Raw genomic sequence first — 17,908 nt, forward strand, 5'->3', positions numbered from 1 at the left:
CCGCCGGTATATTGCTCTCACACCTTCACTCCATCCTGAGGGTCTCCTCAGCTCAGAGCCTGAGCCCAAACATTGATGACCTTGCACCCAAGATGAGATGCCAAGTATCTGAACTAGCATCACAGAGCAGCACACTGAGTTCAATGGATGCTTCCTTCTGCACTTTCTCTCACGACAACAGGGCATGTTTGGTTTTCTCTTTGAGGGGAATAGTTTTGTTGAAGCTGTTGTTGGCCTGTGGAGAAATGTACTCATAAGAAATGACTCTGGAAAAGCTGCAGATAGAGCCGTAAGAAATGAATGCAACTGATTATTTAATGTTGTTTTTATAGGCAATAATTGAAGCTTTGTTAGTTCCAGGTTTAATATGTGCTTTAAGTTCATTTCAATAAGTTCTGCAATAAACATTGAACCAGTCCGGCCCTCGACTAGTAGGCCTACCCAGTTTTTTATTTTGGCCCACTGTGTATTTGAGTTTGACCCCCCTGCTCTAAACTGTATGCTGGCTCGGGTCTCATCCATGAACAACATAAAACACAACACAGAGACCGCTTAACGACACCGGTTACACAAGATCTGAGTACTTCTACTTTTACTCAAGTACAAGATATGAGTACTTCTTCTCAAGTACAAGATCTGAGTACTTCTTCCACCTCTGTTCATCGCTCAGGTGGAAATCACAGAAAATACTTGAGGAGAAAACAGAGCTTGGACTACCATCTAGTGGACAAACATAAAACTACACCCACACACTCAGAGCCCAACAGCTGACTGTGAATTACTGGAAATGGTCTGTGTTTCTGACAGACATGGAACATATATATATATAAGGTACACACACACACACACACACACACACACACACACACACACACACACACACACACACACACACAACGCACACACACACCACACCACACACACACACACACACACACACACACACACACACACACACACACACACACACACACACACACACACACACTGCGCTGTCACATCTTATGTAACTGATGAATCAGCAAACAGGAATTACAAAGAGTTTGCAGAAGTCTCATTGGACTCTAGGAACTTTAACAGAGAAGTTATGTTATCAGTCTGACAGAGTAAATAATGAATCTGTTAGAAAGCAGATCTACTCACCCTGTTGTTCTCCTTCTGCTCCGTCGTGCTGTAAAATGGCGTCTGGCTGTCTGACTTCTTACTTTGACTTTGACACCCTCACCTGTCTGCAGCTCCTCCCTCTGTTTTATAACCAGCTGAACCAGTTCACCAGTAACAAAAACAATGCCATTTCCTTTTCAGCTCAACAGAGTTATTAAAAACATGAACAGGCCTACCAGTAAACATCCTGCATTCAAAACCTCACTGAAGTTAAAGTGTTGAGGTATTTAAGTACTCTAGTGTTAACTGTGCATTCAATTGTTCCCTATTATATATATATATATATATATATATATATATGTGTGTTTCTGGATTATTAACCCTGCTGCATTTATTGCATCTATTACTGTATTCTCCCAGAATATGAATGGACTTTTAAAAAAAACGTCTACTTTTACTCAAGTACAAGATCTGAGTACTTATACTTTTACTCAAGTCGGCTACAAGTGTAACAGTTGTGAACATGCAGTGGTGTTCATGTGTAAATCATTTAGTATAATCACACACATTCTGTGTTTTATATTTAATAATTCTGTATTCTTCATTTATTGAATGTTCAATACCTGACAAGGTCGGAGGTCAGTGGGCGGAACCTCTGAAACTTAGTCACTGTACTCAGAAGATACTTTTTGTGGGGACTTCCCCCTTCCTAATGTGTCCCTCACGTTTCCTCTTGCCTTTTTGTAAATGTTCCACGTGAGAGGAGTCACTGTGAGGGATAACAAATGTAATACTGATTCGTTATATTTGGTCAGATTGTCGTTGATTATTATGTCGCTGGCTCGGGTCTCACCCATGAACAACGCAAAACACAACGCAGAGACCGCTTAACGACACCGGTTACACAAGATCTGAGTACTTCTACTTTTACTCAAGTGGCCTACAATATATGCAGGGGTGCACATAACTGGTACGCAGGTACGCATGCGCGGCAAAAATCTGAATTGCGTAACGTCACTTGTATCACTACGCGCCTTTGCACCTCAAAATATCAAAACAAAATACATATTTCGTCTACACGTGTTTCTTGTCAACACTCAATGGAGTAAACTGCGAGACATGTCAAAAAAAAAACAATACATTAAGCAGCTACGTTGTCGTTTCGCTCCCTGCAAAAATTCTTCGGACTTTCTGTGACTGATTTAACTGGTGCTGGCCGAGCCGCGCAGGACATAACCGACGGACCTGTGAAGCTTACAGGAGGCTTAGATCACCGGACAACAGAGTTGGTCGCCGTGTGCACAGACAGGGTTAAGGTCGGTATGAACAACAGAATTGTGCCAAAACTCCGCCAACTGGCTGCAGTGGGAGACTCCCTGTGCACATTCTGTGCCCCGCGCGCACACACTGCGAACTGCGCAAAATCAGCTGATCACAACGTTCACGCTCTGTGGTCAAGCTGCTGCAGTTTGATTTACACCAAAGTGGAGTAAAACACACAGTTGCAAACTTACTCAGGGTGTTATGGAAGAGTTTGAAATCAGACAGAGGTGGAAGAAGTACTCAGATATTGTACTTGAGTAAAAGTAGAATACTCAGATATTGTACTTGAGTAAAAGTAGAAGTACTCAGGTCTTGTAATTGAGTAAAAGTAGAAGTACCAGAGTGTAGGAATACTCTGTTACAGTAAAAGTCCTGCATTCAAAATGTTACTCAAGTAAAAGTAGAAAAGTATTCTCATCAAAATATAGTGAAAGTACCAAAAGTAAAAGTAATCATTGTGCAGATTGGTCCATTTCAGAATAATATATATGATATATTTTGTAATGATTGATCATTAAAGTGTTCTCAAAGCTGGTAAAGGTGCAGCTAATTTTACAAATTAGATCAAAGTCAAGTAAAGTACAAATATCTCAAAATTGTACTTAAGTAGAGTACTTGAAGAAGTGTACTTAGTAAGTTCCCACATCTGAAATCAGATATGACTTCAAGTCATGTGATAATTTCTTAGTATTTGATCCTTCAACTTGGCCTCAGGAAATGCAAGGACTTCACAGTTTTGGCAACAAGTTTTGGAGAAAGCAAATCGGAGGCTTAAAAAGAGACAGGGCATCTTCACCATCTTCATCATCCAGCATGCAAGAAGTGTAAATAGAGGACAGTGAAGGAGACACTGAGGAGGACCACGCTTCGTGTGGGGTGAGTACCAAACGCTGTCTCCTGGTACTCATCTGAGTAACTCACTCAAAAAGTGATGTGCACCTAAAGTAACTTACATGTATTACTTGTATTAGCCAACTATAAACAACTATATCTTAAACATATCTTAAAAATGCCAAAAGTATGTGAAACTGTGTGTGTATTAAACTGATGGGGGAGGGGGCCGGAGAGAAGGAAGTCTATGCAAAATGTGTGTGTGTGTGTGTGCAGGCTGCAAGATGCAAGATAATGAACTTGTTATTCGGAGCAGTTCGTACCAGACACCAAATGTGTCTGCTTTGCCTCAAACTTAAGAGACTCTTGTTTCCGGGTCGCCTCGGCTGGCTCGCGCTGATTCGCTGCGACAGGCCATCGTTTTTGTATCTCCCAATGGGCTAGTTGCACAAGATGGCGTCTATCAACTTCCGGTTAATTGAGTGTGCGGTTGTAAACTTCCGGTCTACAGTAGAGTAGAGGGAAGAGCGATAGGTAGTGTATATATAGCAATAGATAGCGTATAGATAGCTTAGATATTATATAGGTACTATTTTACACTCGATGTCTCCAAGACCTACCGAAGGTTAATATCAGTGATGTACATCGGCTGGTACAAGCGGCAGGCTCAGCCCCGAGGAGCAAAAGAGAAAAGGGGTTCAAGATGTAGCTACATATCCAGCTACGTCGACAATTATGAAGGTAAGTGACAAACAAAGCTGTAGTTACTGGCTAACTTTGACAAATTGACAGTCTTGATACAGTGTAAAGTGTTTTCAGTGGCGTTTTCTATATGTACAAAAGTGGTGGGGCACAAAAAACGTAGATGTCTATATATAAGCTTCTGCAGTGAGGTTCATGGCTGCTGAGGCTCTGACTCTTCAGGTTTACAAATATTATATTTTGACCTAAATCAAAATATAATATTATTTTCAAAAGCTTTTTTTGTCTGATGCTTCAATTAATTTTAAACAGACAGTTCAACAGAAGGATAACCAAAAAATGTAATGTTATCATTTACATATTGAATTGTTCTCTCTTAGTAAGATCCCATTTTCAATAAAATTGTGGTCTTACCTTGACTTGAAGATGAAGTCCATTTGCCTATCCCTCTGGACAACAATCTCTATTACTTGTTTGTAAAAGTCCTCCTTATCTTCTTGTAGTTTCAAAAGTCCATCATACATCTAATCGATAGATTTATGATTCGAAAATGATAAAAGTAGGGTAGACATGTGGATATTATGTGGCTGAACAAAACGTGCATTTATCTAACAGCTACGTTTCCCACAGATCTTATTTGGAGCTATTTTCTAAAATCCTATGGAGAAATCTCATTGCTTTTTTGTGGAGGGAAGCCATGCGCAGCTTACTTCCTGGTTTTAGGACGCGTCTCTCTCCTCCTCTTCACCTGCTCTTCACACACCACACTTTTCGCGGCACATGTACTTGATGATGATGTGAGATGACGTATGGTGGGGATGGCAGCTCTTTGCCCCTATGGTCATTATTTTTTGCCAAACACATTAAATAGGAAAATACTCTGAGCATGCTCAGTGTAGTTTTTACAGTCATCGTTCACTTAGACCAGGGGTGCCCACACTTTCTGGGCCGGTGGGCTACTTTTGAAATGACCAGCTCACAGAGGTCTACCAACCAAAAATAAAATCTCAAATGGCAAGGGTCTGAATAACACGTTTTATTTATACATGGGATAATTACAGAAACAAATACATGAATACATGAAACAAAAATGGCATGTTAACCTCTCTCTATTTCTCTCTCTCTCTGTTAAGAAACACATAACAAGCAGGCTAAGAAACCACTCTCCATGTCCTGAAATCTTAAACATAAAACACAAATATAAGTACAAGGAATACAGTAAACGAGTATAACACTCAACTTAGACACCAGACTCAAATGGGTCCTATGAACAGTCTCTCAAAGTTATAATGATATATACATAGGTCCAATATAGTCTCTCTCTCTCTCTCTCTCTCTCTCTCTCTCTCTCTCTCTCTCTCTCCTCTCTCTCTCTCTCTCTCTCTCTCTCTCTCTCTCCGTCTCCTCCCGCTCTCTCTCTCTCTCTCTCTCTCTCTCTCTCTCTCTCTCTCTCTCTCTCTCTCTCTGTGTTAAGAAACACATAAAAGCAAGCAGGGTAAGAAACATCTCTCCATGGTCCTGATATAATGCTGCAAAACACAATTCAATATATTTAGGTAGGTCCCTACCATATTCTGATGACTTGCACTGAATGGAGTTCGTCAATGTTGCATAATCAGGACGGTAACTGCTGATGGCTAGTCTCAGGCAGGCCTCCAAATGTTCATCAGTTAATTGGGAACGGTATTTCGACTTCACTATCTTCATTTGGGAGAAGGCTGACTCGCATAAATAAGTCGAGCCGAAGAGTGAGGTCAGTGAGGTGGCACATTTTCAACCCTGAATAAGTTCCAAAACTGTCCGGCATGGGCACGCGCCTTCAACTGGATGTCGGCCTGCAGCGACAACATCTCATCCTGCAGCGCAGACGGGTTCAGATGAAACACTGCTCCGATGTTTTGGGCCAGCGAATCAATATCATGGTCTTCACTAAATGGATAGCACATGAATGTGGCGATTGGCTCGAGCAAAGCGAAGTCTCGGAAGCGTTTCTCGAAGTCAGATGTAATGTTATTGACTTGCTCTGTGTAGCGCGCACTGTCAAGGAGCGCGCTGTCCTTCCCTTGCTTCTCCAGCTCAGAGGCGATGTTTTGGAAGTTGGCCAAATCTTTGCGCTGCAGCTTTGAACACAGCAGATGCAGTCTTCGTTTGAAGGCATTAACTGAGCTGATCATGTTAACCACAGTTCTGTCTTTCCCTTGTAGCTCCAAGTTCAGCTCATTTAACATGTGTGTAATGTCTGTTAAGAACGCCAGATCTAACAGCCACTCCTCGTCATCTAGACGTGCGTACTCCGCGAGCTTGGTGCCATGGAGAAATGCCTTTATCTCCGGTAGAAGCACTCGAAATCTCTCGAGAAAATTGCCTCTACTCAGCCATCTTACGTCGGTGTGTAGTAAGAGGTCAGTGTGAACACAGTCGGCATCCTCCAGATATGCACGAAACAGCCGTCTTTGAAGAGGTCTTGCCCGAATAGAACAGGCCACTTTAAGTGACACATCCATGACCTCTTTCATGTTCAGCATTTTAGCACAAAGTGCGTGCTGGTGTACGATGCAGGGATAATTCAGAAAGTCAGGGAATATGTCGTCCTCTCTGCATTTTGCGATGAAGCCATTACACCGGCCCACCATCGCAGGCGCACCATCCGTTGTGATGGAACTCAACTTAGACATGGGGAGTTTAGTTTTGTCAACAAAGTTTTTAAACGTCCGAAAAATGTCCTCGCCCCGAGTGTGTTCCTTCATTGGCAGAATTGTCAGCAGTTCCTCTTTCGCCGTCATGTCTGTGAACACCATCCGGATAAAAACGCACAATTGTGCTGTATCGCTCACGTCAGTGGACTCGTCTAGTTGGAGTGAGAAACACTCGCAGTCTTCTATGTCCTTCCTGAGTTGCTGGGTCAAATCCTCAGCCATGACTTCACAGCGACGTGTGACTGTGCTCCGTGATAATTGGACGGCCTTGATAGCGTTTACTATTTCTGTTTTGTTTGTGTAATCCCGAAACAAGGCGTCTGCTGCTTCTACGAAGGCTTCTTTCACCATCTCCATCTTTTTTTTTAATTTTAATTTTTTATTACATCACAGTACAAACAACAGACACACAGTACACTTCCCCCCCCCACCCCCCACCCACAACAGAGAGGGTGATACAAACAATTGAAACAAATAAAATAAACAAAAAAACACAATAAAATGGTCGCTAGAGCATGGTAATAACATCAGTAACAACTGTAATACTTATTTATACGTTCGAGAAATCTGTCGATGCATAAGGCATAGAGATATAAGAGGACACAAATGAATGAATCAAATCAATACAGTAAATGAACAAGATAAAATAAAATAATGAGATAGAATTGCAAAAATGTGCAAATTGCCTGGACCACATCATGACCTCCTATACAGGGCAATGTATTGTTTATGCCAGTATTAAGTTATAGTTCCTCATCTGAGGGGAGCTTTTGTAGGGCATTAAAAAAAGATATGAACGGTTGCCACTTTGAGACAAATGTTTCATTGGAGCCCCTTAAGGAATACTTAATTTTTTCAAGCTTAAGAAAGAACATCACATCTGTTAGCCAGGCAGAAATAGAGGGAGGATGTTTGGACTTCCAGTTGAGGAGAATCCTGCGACGGGCCAAGAGGGTTGTGAAAGAGACAATATCTGCTTCTTTGGAGGTTAATGAGGACAAATCTGCAGGGACACCAAAGATGGCTATTAAGGGGCATGGCTTCAGGGTGGTCTTGAGAACATCTGAGAGGGTTTTGCAGACTGATTGCCAGTAAGTTTTCAATTTGGGACAGTGGGCAAACATATGACTAAGGTCACAGGGGGATAGATGGCATCTGTCACATTTGTCATTTACATTGGGGTATATTTTGGATAGCCGGGATTTGGAAAAGTGTGATCTATGTAAAACTTTAAACTGTATGAGCCCAAGGCGAGCACATGAGGTGGAAGTTCACACTCTGTCAATTGCCCTATCCCACCAGTCTTCGGGTAGTTCCAAGTTCAATTCCTGCCGCCAAGCCATTTTAGTTTTGCTCATAGAGTATGTATCTAGTGACATAATATGCGAGTAGATTTTGGAGATAGACCCCCTCTCTCCTGGCATTAATTTCAAGAGGTCATCCCAGGATTGTTTGGGAGGGAGAGTGGGGAAGTTAGGAAAATGGGAGGAGACAAAATGCCTGACCTGAAAATAGCTAAAAAGATGGTAAAGAGAATCTAGAAGCCAGGGTCTGGAAGCTAGGGAAAGTGTCATTTACAAAAAGGTCTTGGAATGACCTTATGCCTTTCCTTTTCCAGAGAGGGAAAACACCGTCCATTAAAGGTGGGGGGAAGAGATGGTTCATATCGACTGGACCCTGAAGGGATGCAGAGGAAAACTTAAAGTGCTTGCGAAATTGTACCAAATCTTCAGTGTAGAAAGGACTATGGGATTACTAGTAAAGCGAGAGAGGCTTGACTGGGGAGAAGAGCAGATAAGAGCAGGTAGCGAAGTCGAGGTGAGGGAGTGAGCCTCCAGGTGGCACCATGGCACATCTAGAGCACACAGCCAGAATGATAGTTTTTGAACGTTTGCTGCCCAGTAGTAATACAAGAAGTTAGGTAGCGCAAGACCTCCACTTAGTTTGCATTGTTGAAGTAGGGATATACTGACCCTGGGCACCTTACCTGCCCAGATGAATGTAGTGACAGCATTTATCCTGCCTAGCAGCGATAGAGGTAGGTTAGCCCATCTCTGGAAATCTGATTTAATTTGAACAAGGAGGGGAGCGAAGTTTGCAGAGAACAAGGCGGACAATGAGCGAGTTACTTTTACTCCAAGATGGGTGAAACCAGAGTGGCATATTTTAAAGGGCAGATCGGATTGTAGGAGCTGTAGTGCAGTTTAGTTTATTGGGAAGCATTCACTCTTTTGAAGATTGAGCTTGTAGCCGGAGAAAGAGCCAAAGTTGTCCAGAGTTGTGACAACAGAGGGCAAAGAGGCGACCGGATTCTCAATGTAAAGCAGTAAATCATCTGCATAAAGAGATAGCCTATGTTCCCTGCCCTCCCTTGTCACCCTCCGGAAAGAGGTAGAGGCACGTAGAGCCGCAGAAAGAGGTTCAATAGCCAGTGCGAACAGTATAGGGGATAGGGGGCAACCCTGTCGTGTACCACGTCCAAGGGCAAAATAGCTTGAATGAGTATCATTGGTGCATACACTAGCTTGGGGAGAAGAGTACAAAAGGCGAATCCAAGAGCATAATGTGTTCCCAAATCCAAATTTCTTAAGGACAGAGAATAAGTATCCCCATTCTACCCGATCAAAATGCCTTCTCGGCATCAAGAGAGACAACCACCTCAGGAAGGGTTGCTTAGAGTAAATTATGTTGAAAAGTGTACGTATATTCGAAAATGAGTATCTCCCCTGTATAAAGCCTGTTTGTTCCTCAGAAATGATTTCTGGTATGACTACCTCCAGCCGTCGTGCAAGAACCTTAGCCAGTATCTTGACATCAGCATTAAGGAGACTGAGCGGCCTATAAGAGCTACACAGAGTCGCGTCCTTATCCTTTTTTAAGAGGAGAACTATTGAAGCCTGTGTCAAGGTGGGTGGAAGTGAGCCATTACCAAGCGATTCATTGTACATGGCTAAAAGCAGAGGGGCCAACTTAGCATCACATTTTTTCACGAATTCAGGAGGGAACCCGTCAGGTCCTGGGGCCTTACCACTCTGCATTGACCTGGTGGATTGCATAACCTCATCAAGAGTGAGAGGGGAATCGAGGTCATCTGCAACCTCAGGTGGAACTGAGGGAATCGTCAATTCTTCCAAAAACTGAGTCATATTGGTGGTGTCTGATGGCATCTCCGACTTATACAAGGTAGAGTAAAAATCATCATTAATCTGTGCTGGGTCAGAGGTCAAGTTGTTAGAGGAGTCTAGAATTTTAGGAATTAATCGGGAGGCTGCTCTGCGTTTTAATTGGTGCGCGAGCAATCGACTAGCCTTATCGCCATGTTCATCGTATGTTCCCCTTGAGTGCAGTAGCAAACGCTCTGCGTCTTGAGTAGATAGAAGATTGAATTCCGAATGGAGATTCAGGCGCTGTTTATAAAGATCTGGGGACGGGGTCGAAGCATACTCAAGTATCGCCTTAGAGAGCCCGTCCAGCCTAGCTCTGCGGGTCCTGTTAAAATAAGAGGCATAAGAGATGATTTGCCCTCTGAGGTAGGCCTTGAGCGACTCCCATAATAGAGAATGGGAGGTGGAGCTTGTCTTGTTAGAAAACAGAAAGTCATCAATGGCAGTGGAGATTGTACTACAAAACTTGGCATCAGAGAGCAGGAGTGAATTGAATCTCCACCGTGAAGGTGTACGAGGTTGAGTAGACAGAGATATGTCCAGAGTTAAAGGACCATGGTCAGAGATGATGATTGGTAAATATTCTGAAGAGGTAACCTTGGGCAGCAATTTATGGTCAATGAAAAAATAGTCAATGCGAGAAAAAGAATGATGTACATGAGAGAAAAAGGAGTAATCACGAGACTGAGGATTATTATATCTCCAGGGGTCGGCAAGGCCATTCAGAGACATAAAGTCAGAAAATGACCTTGCCATAGTGGACGGAGAGAACGTGGTGGGAGAAGAGCGGTCTAAGGATGGGTCAATAGCACAGTTTAAGTCCCCTCCCAGTATTAAAAGGTGGGTGTTAAGACATGGGATTTTGCTCAGTAAGCTGTTAGAGAACGCAGCATTATCAAAATTGGGAGCATATACATTCACCAATACAACAGGAGTTTGCCAAACCATACCAGTAATAATTAAATATCTCCCATTTCTGTCAGAAATAATGTTAGTGGTGGAAAAATGTATCCTCTTATTTATGAGGATTGCAACACCTCTGGCTTTGGAGTCAAAATCTGAGTGGAAGGCCTGACTATAATGTTGATTTGTTTAGCCTATGGTGGTCTTTGATGTGTAAGTGTGTCTCCTGTAAAAAAACGACATCTGCATTTATCTTTCTGAGGTGAGAAAAAACTCTTGACCTTTTGACAGGGCTGTTCATAGCCTTTACATTCCAGGACAAGAATTTTGTGGAGTTGGGTCTATCTGGAGTCAAACCATTATCCGCCATCTATCCCATACGAACTGGAAAGTGCAGTGGCCCGGGCAATTGCAAAGTGGAGAAAAAAAACAAAAACAAAGAAAATATACAAACATACCCTCAACAGACAACGATACAACAACTCACCCAGGTCCCCATCCCCAAACGATGGAGACGGCAGGCAAGAAAACCTTGCGGTTTCCGGTGCGGAGGCGAAAAGCTCCTACTATCTATAGTACTCCTAACACATAACTGGGGGGTATACTACGAAGCAGGTTTTTCGCTTAGCGGCTAAATTCAGGGGAAACTCCGGCTTTCCGGTCCTACGAAGCTGGTTCTCTTTTTAGCAGGCTAGATCTCCATGGTAACTTGTGCTTAGCGGCTAACCTGGTCGGGACCAGGTTAGGTTGCAGGCTAAGAGCTCAACTCAGTGAAAGCACCGCCTGCTGACCAATCAGAGCTCAGTGTGCGGAGTTTAAAGCGATCAAGTCATATTACAGGAGAAAGGAAATACAGAAAAGCTGCCGTTGCAGGAAAGACGGCCGGCAGAAATCACCGACTGTGTGAACGTGAACATTAATAGAATATCACCTCCATCTTCAGAGCAATCTGAATATTATAACATTAGCGGTAAGAAAGCTTACTGAAATATCTGCCACAACATAAGTAACCGGATCAGAGTAACATTAAGTACAGTCCGCGGCATATCACTTCATAATGTATCATATATCTCCTGATCTGAGTCAGCTGAGCCGTATCTGGCCGTGCAACACTCACAGCGTCACAGACTGGATGCAGAAGGATTATTTTAAGCAACACATTAAGTTGACGAAACACTCGAGACAAATGTAATGAAAGTCAGATGGTGTCTTAGACGGGCAGTGATATCATAAACCTGTTAATGTACGCATTCAAACACTTGTTCTGTTCCCAGCTGTATTCACCTTGCAGGTGCAGCTCTGTGGCTTTGATCCTGGATCAAGTGTTTAAGTCATGGATGTTTAAAGTTTAACTTCTTCATTTTTGACTAGTATTAAAGTTCACTTTTCATTCAGGAAGTGTGACGCTGCGCTGTCAGTGCGCTTCTCCATGTTTGTGATTGGTCGAATGCTCCAGATACCACCCCTCTCATGTGAACGCGCACCTAACTAGATAGGACACGGCTGGCTTGAGCGATCCACTTGATAACCAGCGTCGTAGTACAATTTAGCGAGAGCGCGTATGTTTTGGATTAGGCCAACCGGCTAACTCAAACATATCCAGGTTAGGTTGAACCAGCTTCGTAGTACAGGCCTCAGGTAGCTCTGCAGCTATGCATATAACAAAAAGTGCATATAAATATATATATTTATATAAATATATATATATTTATATAAATATATATATATTTATATAAATATATATATATGTGTGTGTGTGTGTGTGTGTGTGTGTGTGTGTGTGTGTGTGTGTGTGTGTGTGTGTGTGTGTGTGTGTGTGTGTGTGTGTGTGTGTGTGTGTGTGTGTGTGTGTGTGTGTGTGTGTGTGTGTGTGTGTGTGTGTGTGTGTGTGTGTGTGTGTGTGTGTGTGTGTGTGTGTGTGTGTGTGTGGTGTGTGTGTGTGTGTGTGTGTGTGTGTGTGTGTGTGTGTGTGTGTGTGTGTGTGTGTGTGTGTGTGTGTGTGTGTGTGTGTGTGTGTGTGTGTGTGTGTGTGTGTGTGTGTGTGTGTGTGTGTGTGTGTGTGTGTGTGTGTGTGTGTGTGTGTGTGTGTGTGTGTGTGTGTGTGTGTGTGTGTGTGTGTGTGTGTGTGTGTGGCCTGTTATTGTCTCATTACACCGCACTGTGAATGAATCAATGTAAATATATAAGTGGTCATGAACACATCTGTCCCTCAGACAGAGGGCTGCTGTGCCTCCTGTCTTCATTACTGGACGTCTCTTTAAAATGACCGCTCAGAGGAGAAGAGTTCTCATTCCCCCTCCTCTCTCCTCGGCTCCTCCGCTCGCATCTCCTGTGGGCGGGACTAAGTCTCGAGGATAGGAGTCGAGGAGGGGAGTTAGAGAAATGAGAAAGGGCCTGTGTATTACTGGAAATGGTCTGTGTTTCTGACGTGGAAAAAAATATATAGGTACACACACACACACTTACATTATCTTTTTGTACATAGTTTTAAATTGGAGCAACTGTCACTGAACCCAATTTCAAATGTAAAAGTAACTAGTGCCAAATGAATACGGTGGACGTAAATATAAATACCCAAGCGAAGTACAAGCACCTCAAAGTAATACAGGGTTCTTGATGGACTCGAACTCTGCTTCAAAGTATGCTTTACTATTTGTTTATTCAGTTTTAAAAGACACTAACTATCTATGTCCCTGTCCACTGAGTATTATTTACACTGAGTGTCACATGCAGCCTCCTTCCGGTCACAGTCTTTGTTTCTATTCTGTTTTATCTGCATTTACTTGCACTATTTTATCTGTTTTATGTCCTATATGTTGCACTGTTGGAGGAGCCTGGCTGTGACCTATGATTTGAATTGACACATCTACACTGTAGCTATGTACAAATCACAATAACGCCTTGAATCTTGTCCCCCTGCTTGATTCTTTGCGGTGAGCACAGCGTTACAAATGTCCTCGAACAGGGCGGAGGTGAGGGGGCGGAGGCGTTTGAAGTCCTCCAGGTAAAAGTCTCCGCTCAGGATCACACCTCATAACCTTATGGAACAAAATGTATGTGAAGCCAGTCGGGACTGTAGCCGTACGCCTCGGCCACCACCAACACTTGAGGGAGGAAAACACAGGAATGATCAGAAACGCTGGATCAGGACCAGAGGGAGGAAGTAATGGAGTACAAATACTTTGTTACTGTACTTAAGTACATTTTTCTGGTATCAGTACTTTACTCCACTACGATATTTTACTTTTACTTCCTACATGTTGAACACAAATACCTGTACTTTCTACTTCTTACATGTTGAACACAAATACCTGTACTTTCTACTTCTTACATGTTGAACTCAAATACCTGTACTTTCTACTTCTTACATGTTGAACTCAAATACCTGTACTTTCTACTTCTTACATGTTGAACACAAATACCTGTACTTTCTACTTCTTACATGTTGAACTCAAATACCTGTACTTTCTACTTCTTACATGTTGAACCCAAATACCTGTACTTTCTACTTCTTACATGTTGAACCCAAATACCTGTACTTTCTACTTCTTACATGTTGAACTCAAATACCTGTACTTTCTACTTCTTACATGTTGAACTCAAATACCTGTACTTTCTACTTCTTACATGTTGAACTCAAATACCTGTACTTTCTACTTCTCACATGTTGAACTCAAATACCTGTACTTTCTACTTCTTACATGTTGAACCCAAATACCTGTACTTTCTACTTCTTACATGTTGAACCCAAATACCTGTACTTTCTACTTCTCTCATGTTGAACTCAAATACCTGTACTTTCTACTTCTTACATGTTGAACCCAAATACCTGTACTTTCTACTTCTTACATGTTGAACTCAAATACCTGTACTTTCTACTTCTTACATGTTGAACTCAAATACCTGTACTTTCTACTTCTTACATGTTGAACCCAAATACCTGTACTTTCTACTTCTTACATGTTGAACTCAAATACCTGTACTTTCTACTTCTTACATGTTGAACTCAAATACCTGTACTTTCTACTTCTTACATGTTGAACCCAAATACCTGTACTTTCTACTTCTTACATGTTGAACCCAAATACCTGTACTTTCTACTTCTTACATGTTGAACTCAAATACCTGTACTTTCTACTTCTTACATGTTGAACCCAAATACCTGTACTTTCTACTTCTTACATGTTGAACCCAAATACCTGTACTTTCTACTTCTTACATGTTGAACCCAAATACCTGTACTTTCTACTTCTTACATGTTGAACTCAAATACCTGTACTTTCTACTTCTTACATGTTGAACCCAAATACCTGTACTTTCTACTTCTCACATGTTGAACTCAAATACCTGTACTTTCTACTTCTCTCATGTTGAACTCAAATACCTGTACTTTCTACTTCTTACATGTTGAACCCAAATACCTGTACTTTCTACTTCTTACATGTTGAACTCAAATACCTGTACTTTCTACTTCTCACATGTTGAACTCAAATACCTGTACTTTCTACTTCTCTCATGTTGAACTCAAATACCTGTACTTTCTACTTCTTACATGTTGAACTCAAATACCTGTACTTTCTACTTCTTACATGTTGAACTCAAATACCTGTACTTTCTACTTCTCACATGTTGAACTCAAATACCTGTACTTTCTACTTCTCTCATGTTGAACTCAAATACCTGTACTTTCTACTTCTTACATGTTGAACTCAAATACCTGTACTTTCTACTTCTTACATGTTGAACCCAAATACCTGTACTTTCTACTTCTTACATGTTGAACTCAAATACCTGTACTTTCTACTTCTTACATGTTGAACTCAAATACCTGTACTTTCTACTTCTTACATGTTGAACTCAAATACCTGTACTTTCTACTTCTCACATGTTGAACTCAAATACCTGTACTTTCTACTTCTTACATGTTGAACCCAAATACCTGTACTTTCTACTTCTTACATGTTGAACCCAAATACCTGTACTTTCTACTTCTTACATGTTGAACTCAAATACCTGTACTTTCTACTTCTCACATGTTGAACTCAAATACCTGTACTTTCTACTTCTTACATGTTGAACCCAAATACCTGTACTTTCTACTTCTCTCATGTTGAACTCAAATACCTGTACTTTCTACTTCTCACATGTTGAACTCAAATACCTGTACTTTCTACTTCTCACATGTTGAACACAAATACCTGTACTTTCTACTTCTTACATGTTGAACTCAAATACCTGTACTTTCTACTTCTTACATGTTGAACTCAAATACCTGTACTTTCTACTTCTTACATGTTGAACTCAAATACCTGTACTTTCTACTTCTTACATGTTGAACTCAAATACCTGTACTTTCTACTTCTCACATGTTGAACACAAATACCTGTACTTTCTACTTCTTACATGTTGAACTCAAATACCTGTACTTTCTACTTCTCACATGTTGAACACAAATACCTGTACTTTCTACTTCTTACATGTTGAACTCAAATACCTGTACTTTCTACTTCTCACATGTTGAACTCAAATACCTGTACTTTCTACTTCTCACATGTTGAACTCAAATACCTGTACTTTCTACTTCTCACATGTTGAACTCAAATACCTGTACTTTCTACTTCTCACATGTTGAACTCAAATACCTGTACTTTCTACTTCTCACATGTTGAACTCAAATACCTGTACTTTCTACTTCTTACATGTTGAACCCAAATACCTGTACTTTCTACTTCTCTCATGTTGAACCCAAATACCTGTACTTTCTACTTCTCTCATGTTGAACCCAAATACCTGTACTTTCTACTTCTCACATGTTGAACTCAAATACCTGTACTTTCTACTTCTTACATGTTGAACTCAAATACCTGTACTTTCTACTTCTCACATGTTGAACTCAAATACCTGTACTTTCTACTTCTTACATGTTGAACTCAAATACCTGTACTTTCTACTTCTCACATGTTGAACTCAAATACCTGTACTTTCTACTTCTCACATGTTGAACTCAAATACCTGTACTTTCTACTTCTTACATGTTGAACATAAATACCTGTACTTTCTACTTCTTACATGTTGAACTCAAATACCTGTACTTTCTACTTCTTACATGTTGAACTCAAATACCTGTACTTTCTACTTCTTACATGTTGAACACAAATACCTGTACTTTCTACTTCTTACATGTTGAACACAAATACCTGTACTTTCTACTTCTTACATGTTGAACTCAAATACCTGTACTTTCTACTTCTCACATGTTGAACTCAAATACCTGTACTTTCTACTTCTTACATGTTGAACTCAAATACCTGTACTTTCTACTTCTTACATGTTGAACCCAAATACCTGTACTTTCTACTTCTCACATGTTGAACTCAAATACCTGTACTTTCTACTTCTTACATGTTGAACTCAAATACCTGTACTTTCTACTTCTTACATGTTGAACACAAATACCTGTACTTTCTACTTCTTACATGTTGAACTCAAATACCTGTACTTTCTACTTCTTACATGTTGAACCCAAATACCTGTACTTTCTACTTCTTACATGTTGAACTCAAATACCTGTACTTTCTACTTCTTACATGTTGAACCCAAATACCTGTACTTTCTACTTCTTACATGTTGAACACAAATACCTGTACTTTCTACTTCTTACATGTTGAACTCAAATACCTGTACTTTCTACTTCTTACATGTTGAACTCAAATACTTGTACTTTCTACTTCTCTCATTTTCCAAACAGCTGGTTCCTTTAGTCTGAATGTGTGTTTGATGCGTGATCATTATTCTTTAGAGTCATTGCGTGCCTATTGATTTGAACACGATCCGTGTATCCATCATTTCCTGGTCTTCTCTAAAGAAGAGGGACCAATGGAAACGTTGTCATGTTGCCGTTGTTCAGCATGGAAACATTCATTAGCTAACAATTACATCATTGTTCTATTATGGCCTATAATTACAAAAACAACACTCCTTATAATACTTCTGATTATTATTACACTAGGACTCCTCAACCACCTCCTTTTTGCAGCAAGCTGTAATCTCTAATATTAATATGTAAGGTACATCTGTTCTGACTGGGTTAAAACCTTTGAAAGGAACAATGTCCAGGTGAATTGGTATAGGCTCTGTGCACAAGATGGCGTCTATGAACTTCGGCGGGTAGGGGAGAGGTGTATC

At 41.1% G+C, this 17,908-nt stretch overlaps 2 protein-coding genes across 2 annotated transcripts in view; both read right to left on the bottom strand.

Annotated features, from left to right (window-relative positions):
• Window positions 1–7,013, bottom strand: part of LOC117540950 (protein NLRC3-like) — a 21,282-nt gene extending 14,269 nt beyond the window's left edge. The window contains exon 1 of the mRNA XM_034207914.1: window positions 5,774–7,013. Within this exon, the coding sequence (XP_034063805.1) occupies window positions 5,774–7,013 (1,240 nt within the window). The remainder of the gene's footprint in view (window positions 1–5,773) is intronic.
• LOC117540955 (protein NLRC3-like) overlaps window positions 1–17,908 on the bottom strand; it is a 105,636-nt gene that overhangs the window by 62,623 nt on the left and 25,105 nt on the right. The window lies entirely within an intron of this gene.

Source organism: Gymnodraco acuticeps, unplaced genomic scaffold (genome assembly GCF_902827175.1).
Source record: "Gymnodraco acuticeps unplaced genomic scaffold, fGymAcu1.1, whole genome shotgun sequence".
Lineage (NCBI taxonomy): Eukaryota > Metazoa > Chordata > Actinopteri > Perciformes > Bathydraconidae > Gymnodraco > Gymnodraco acuticeps.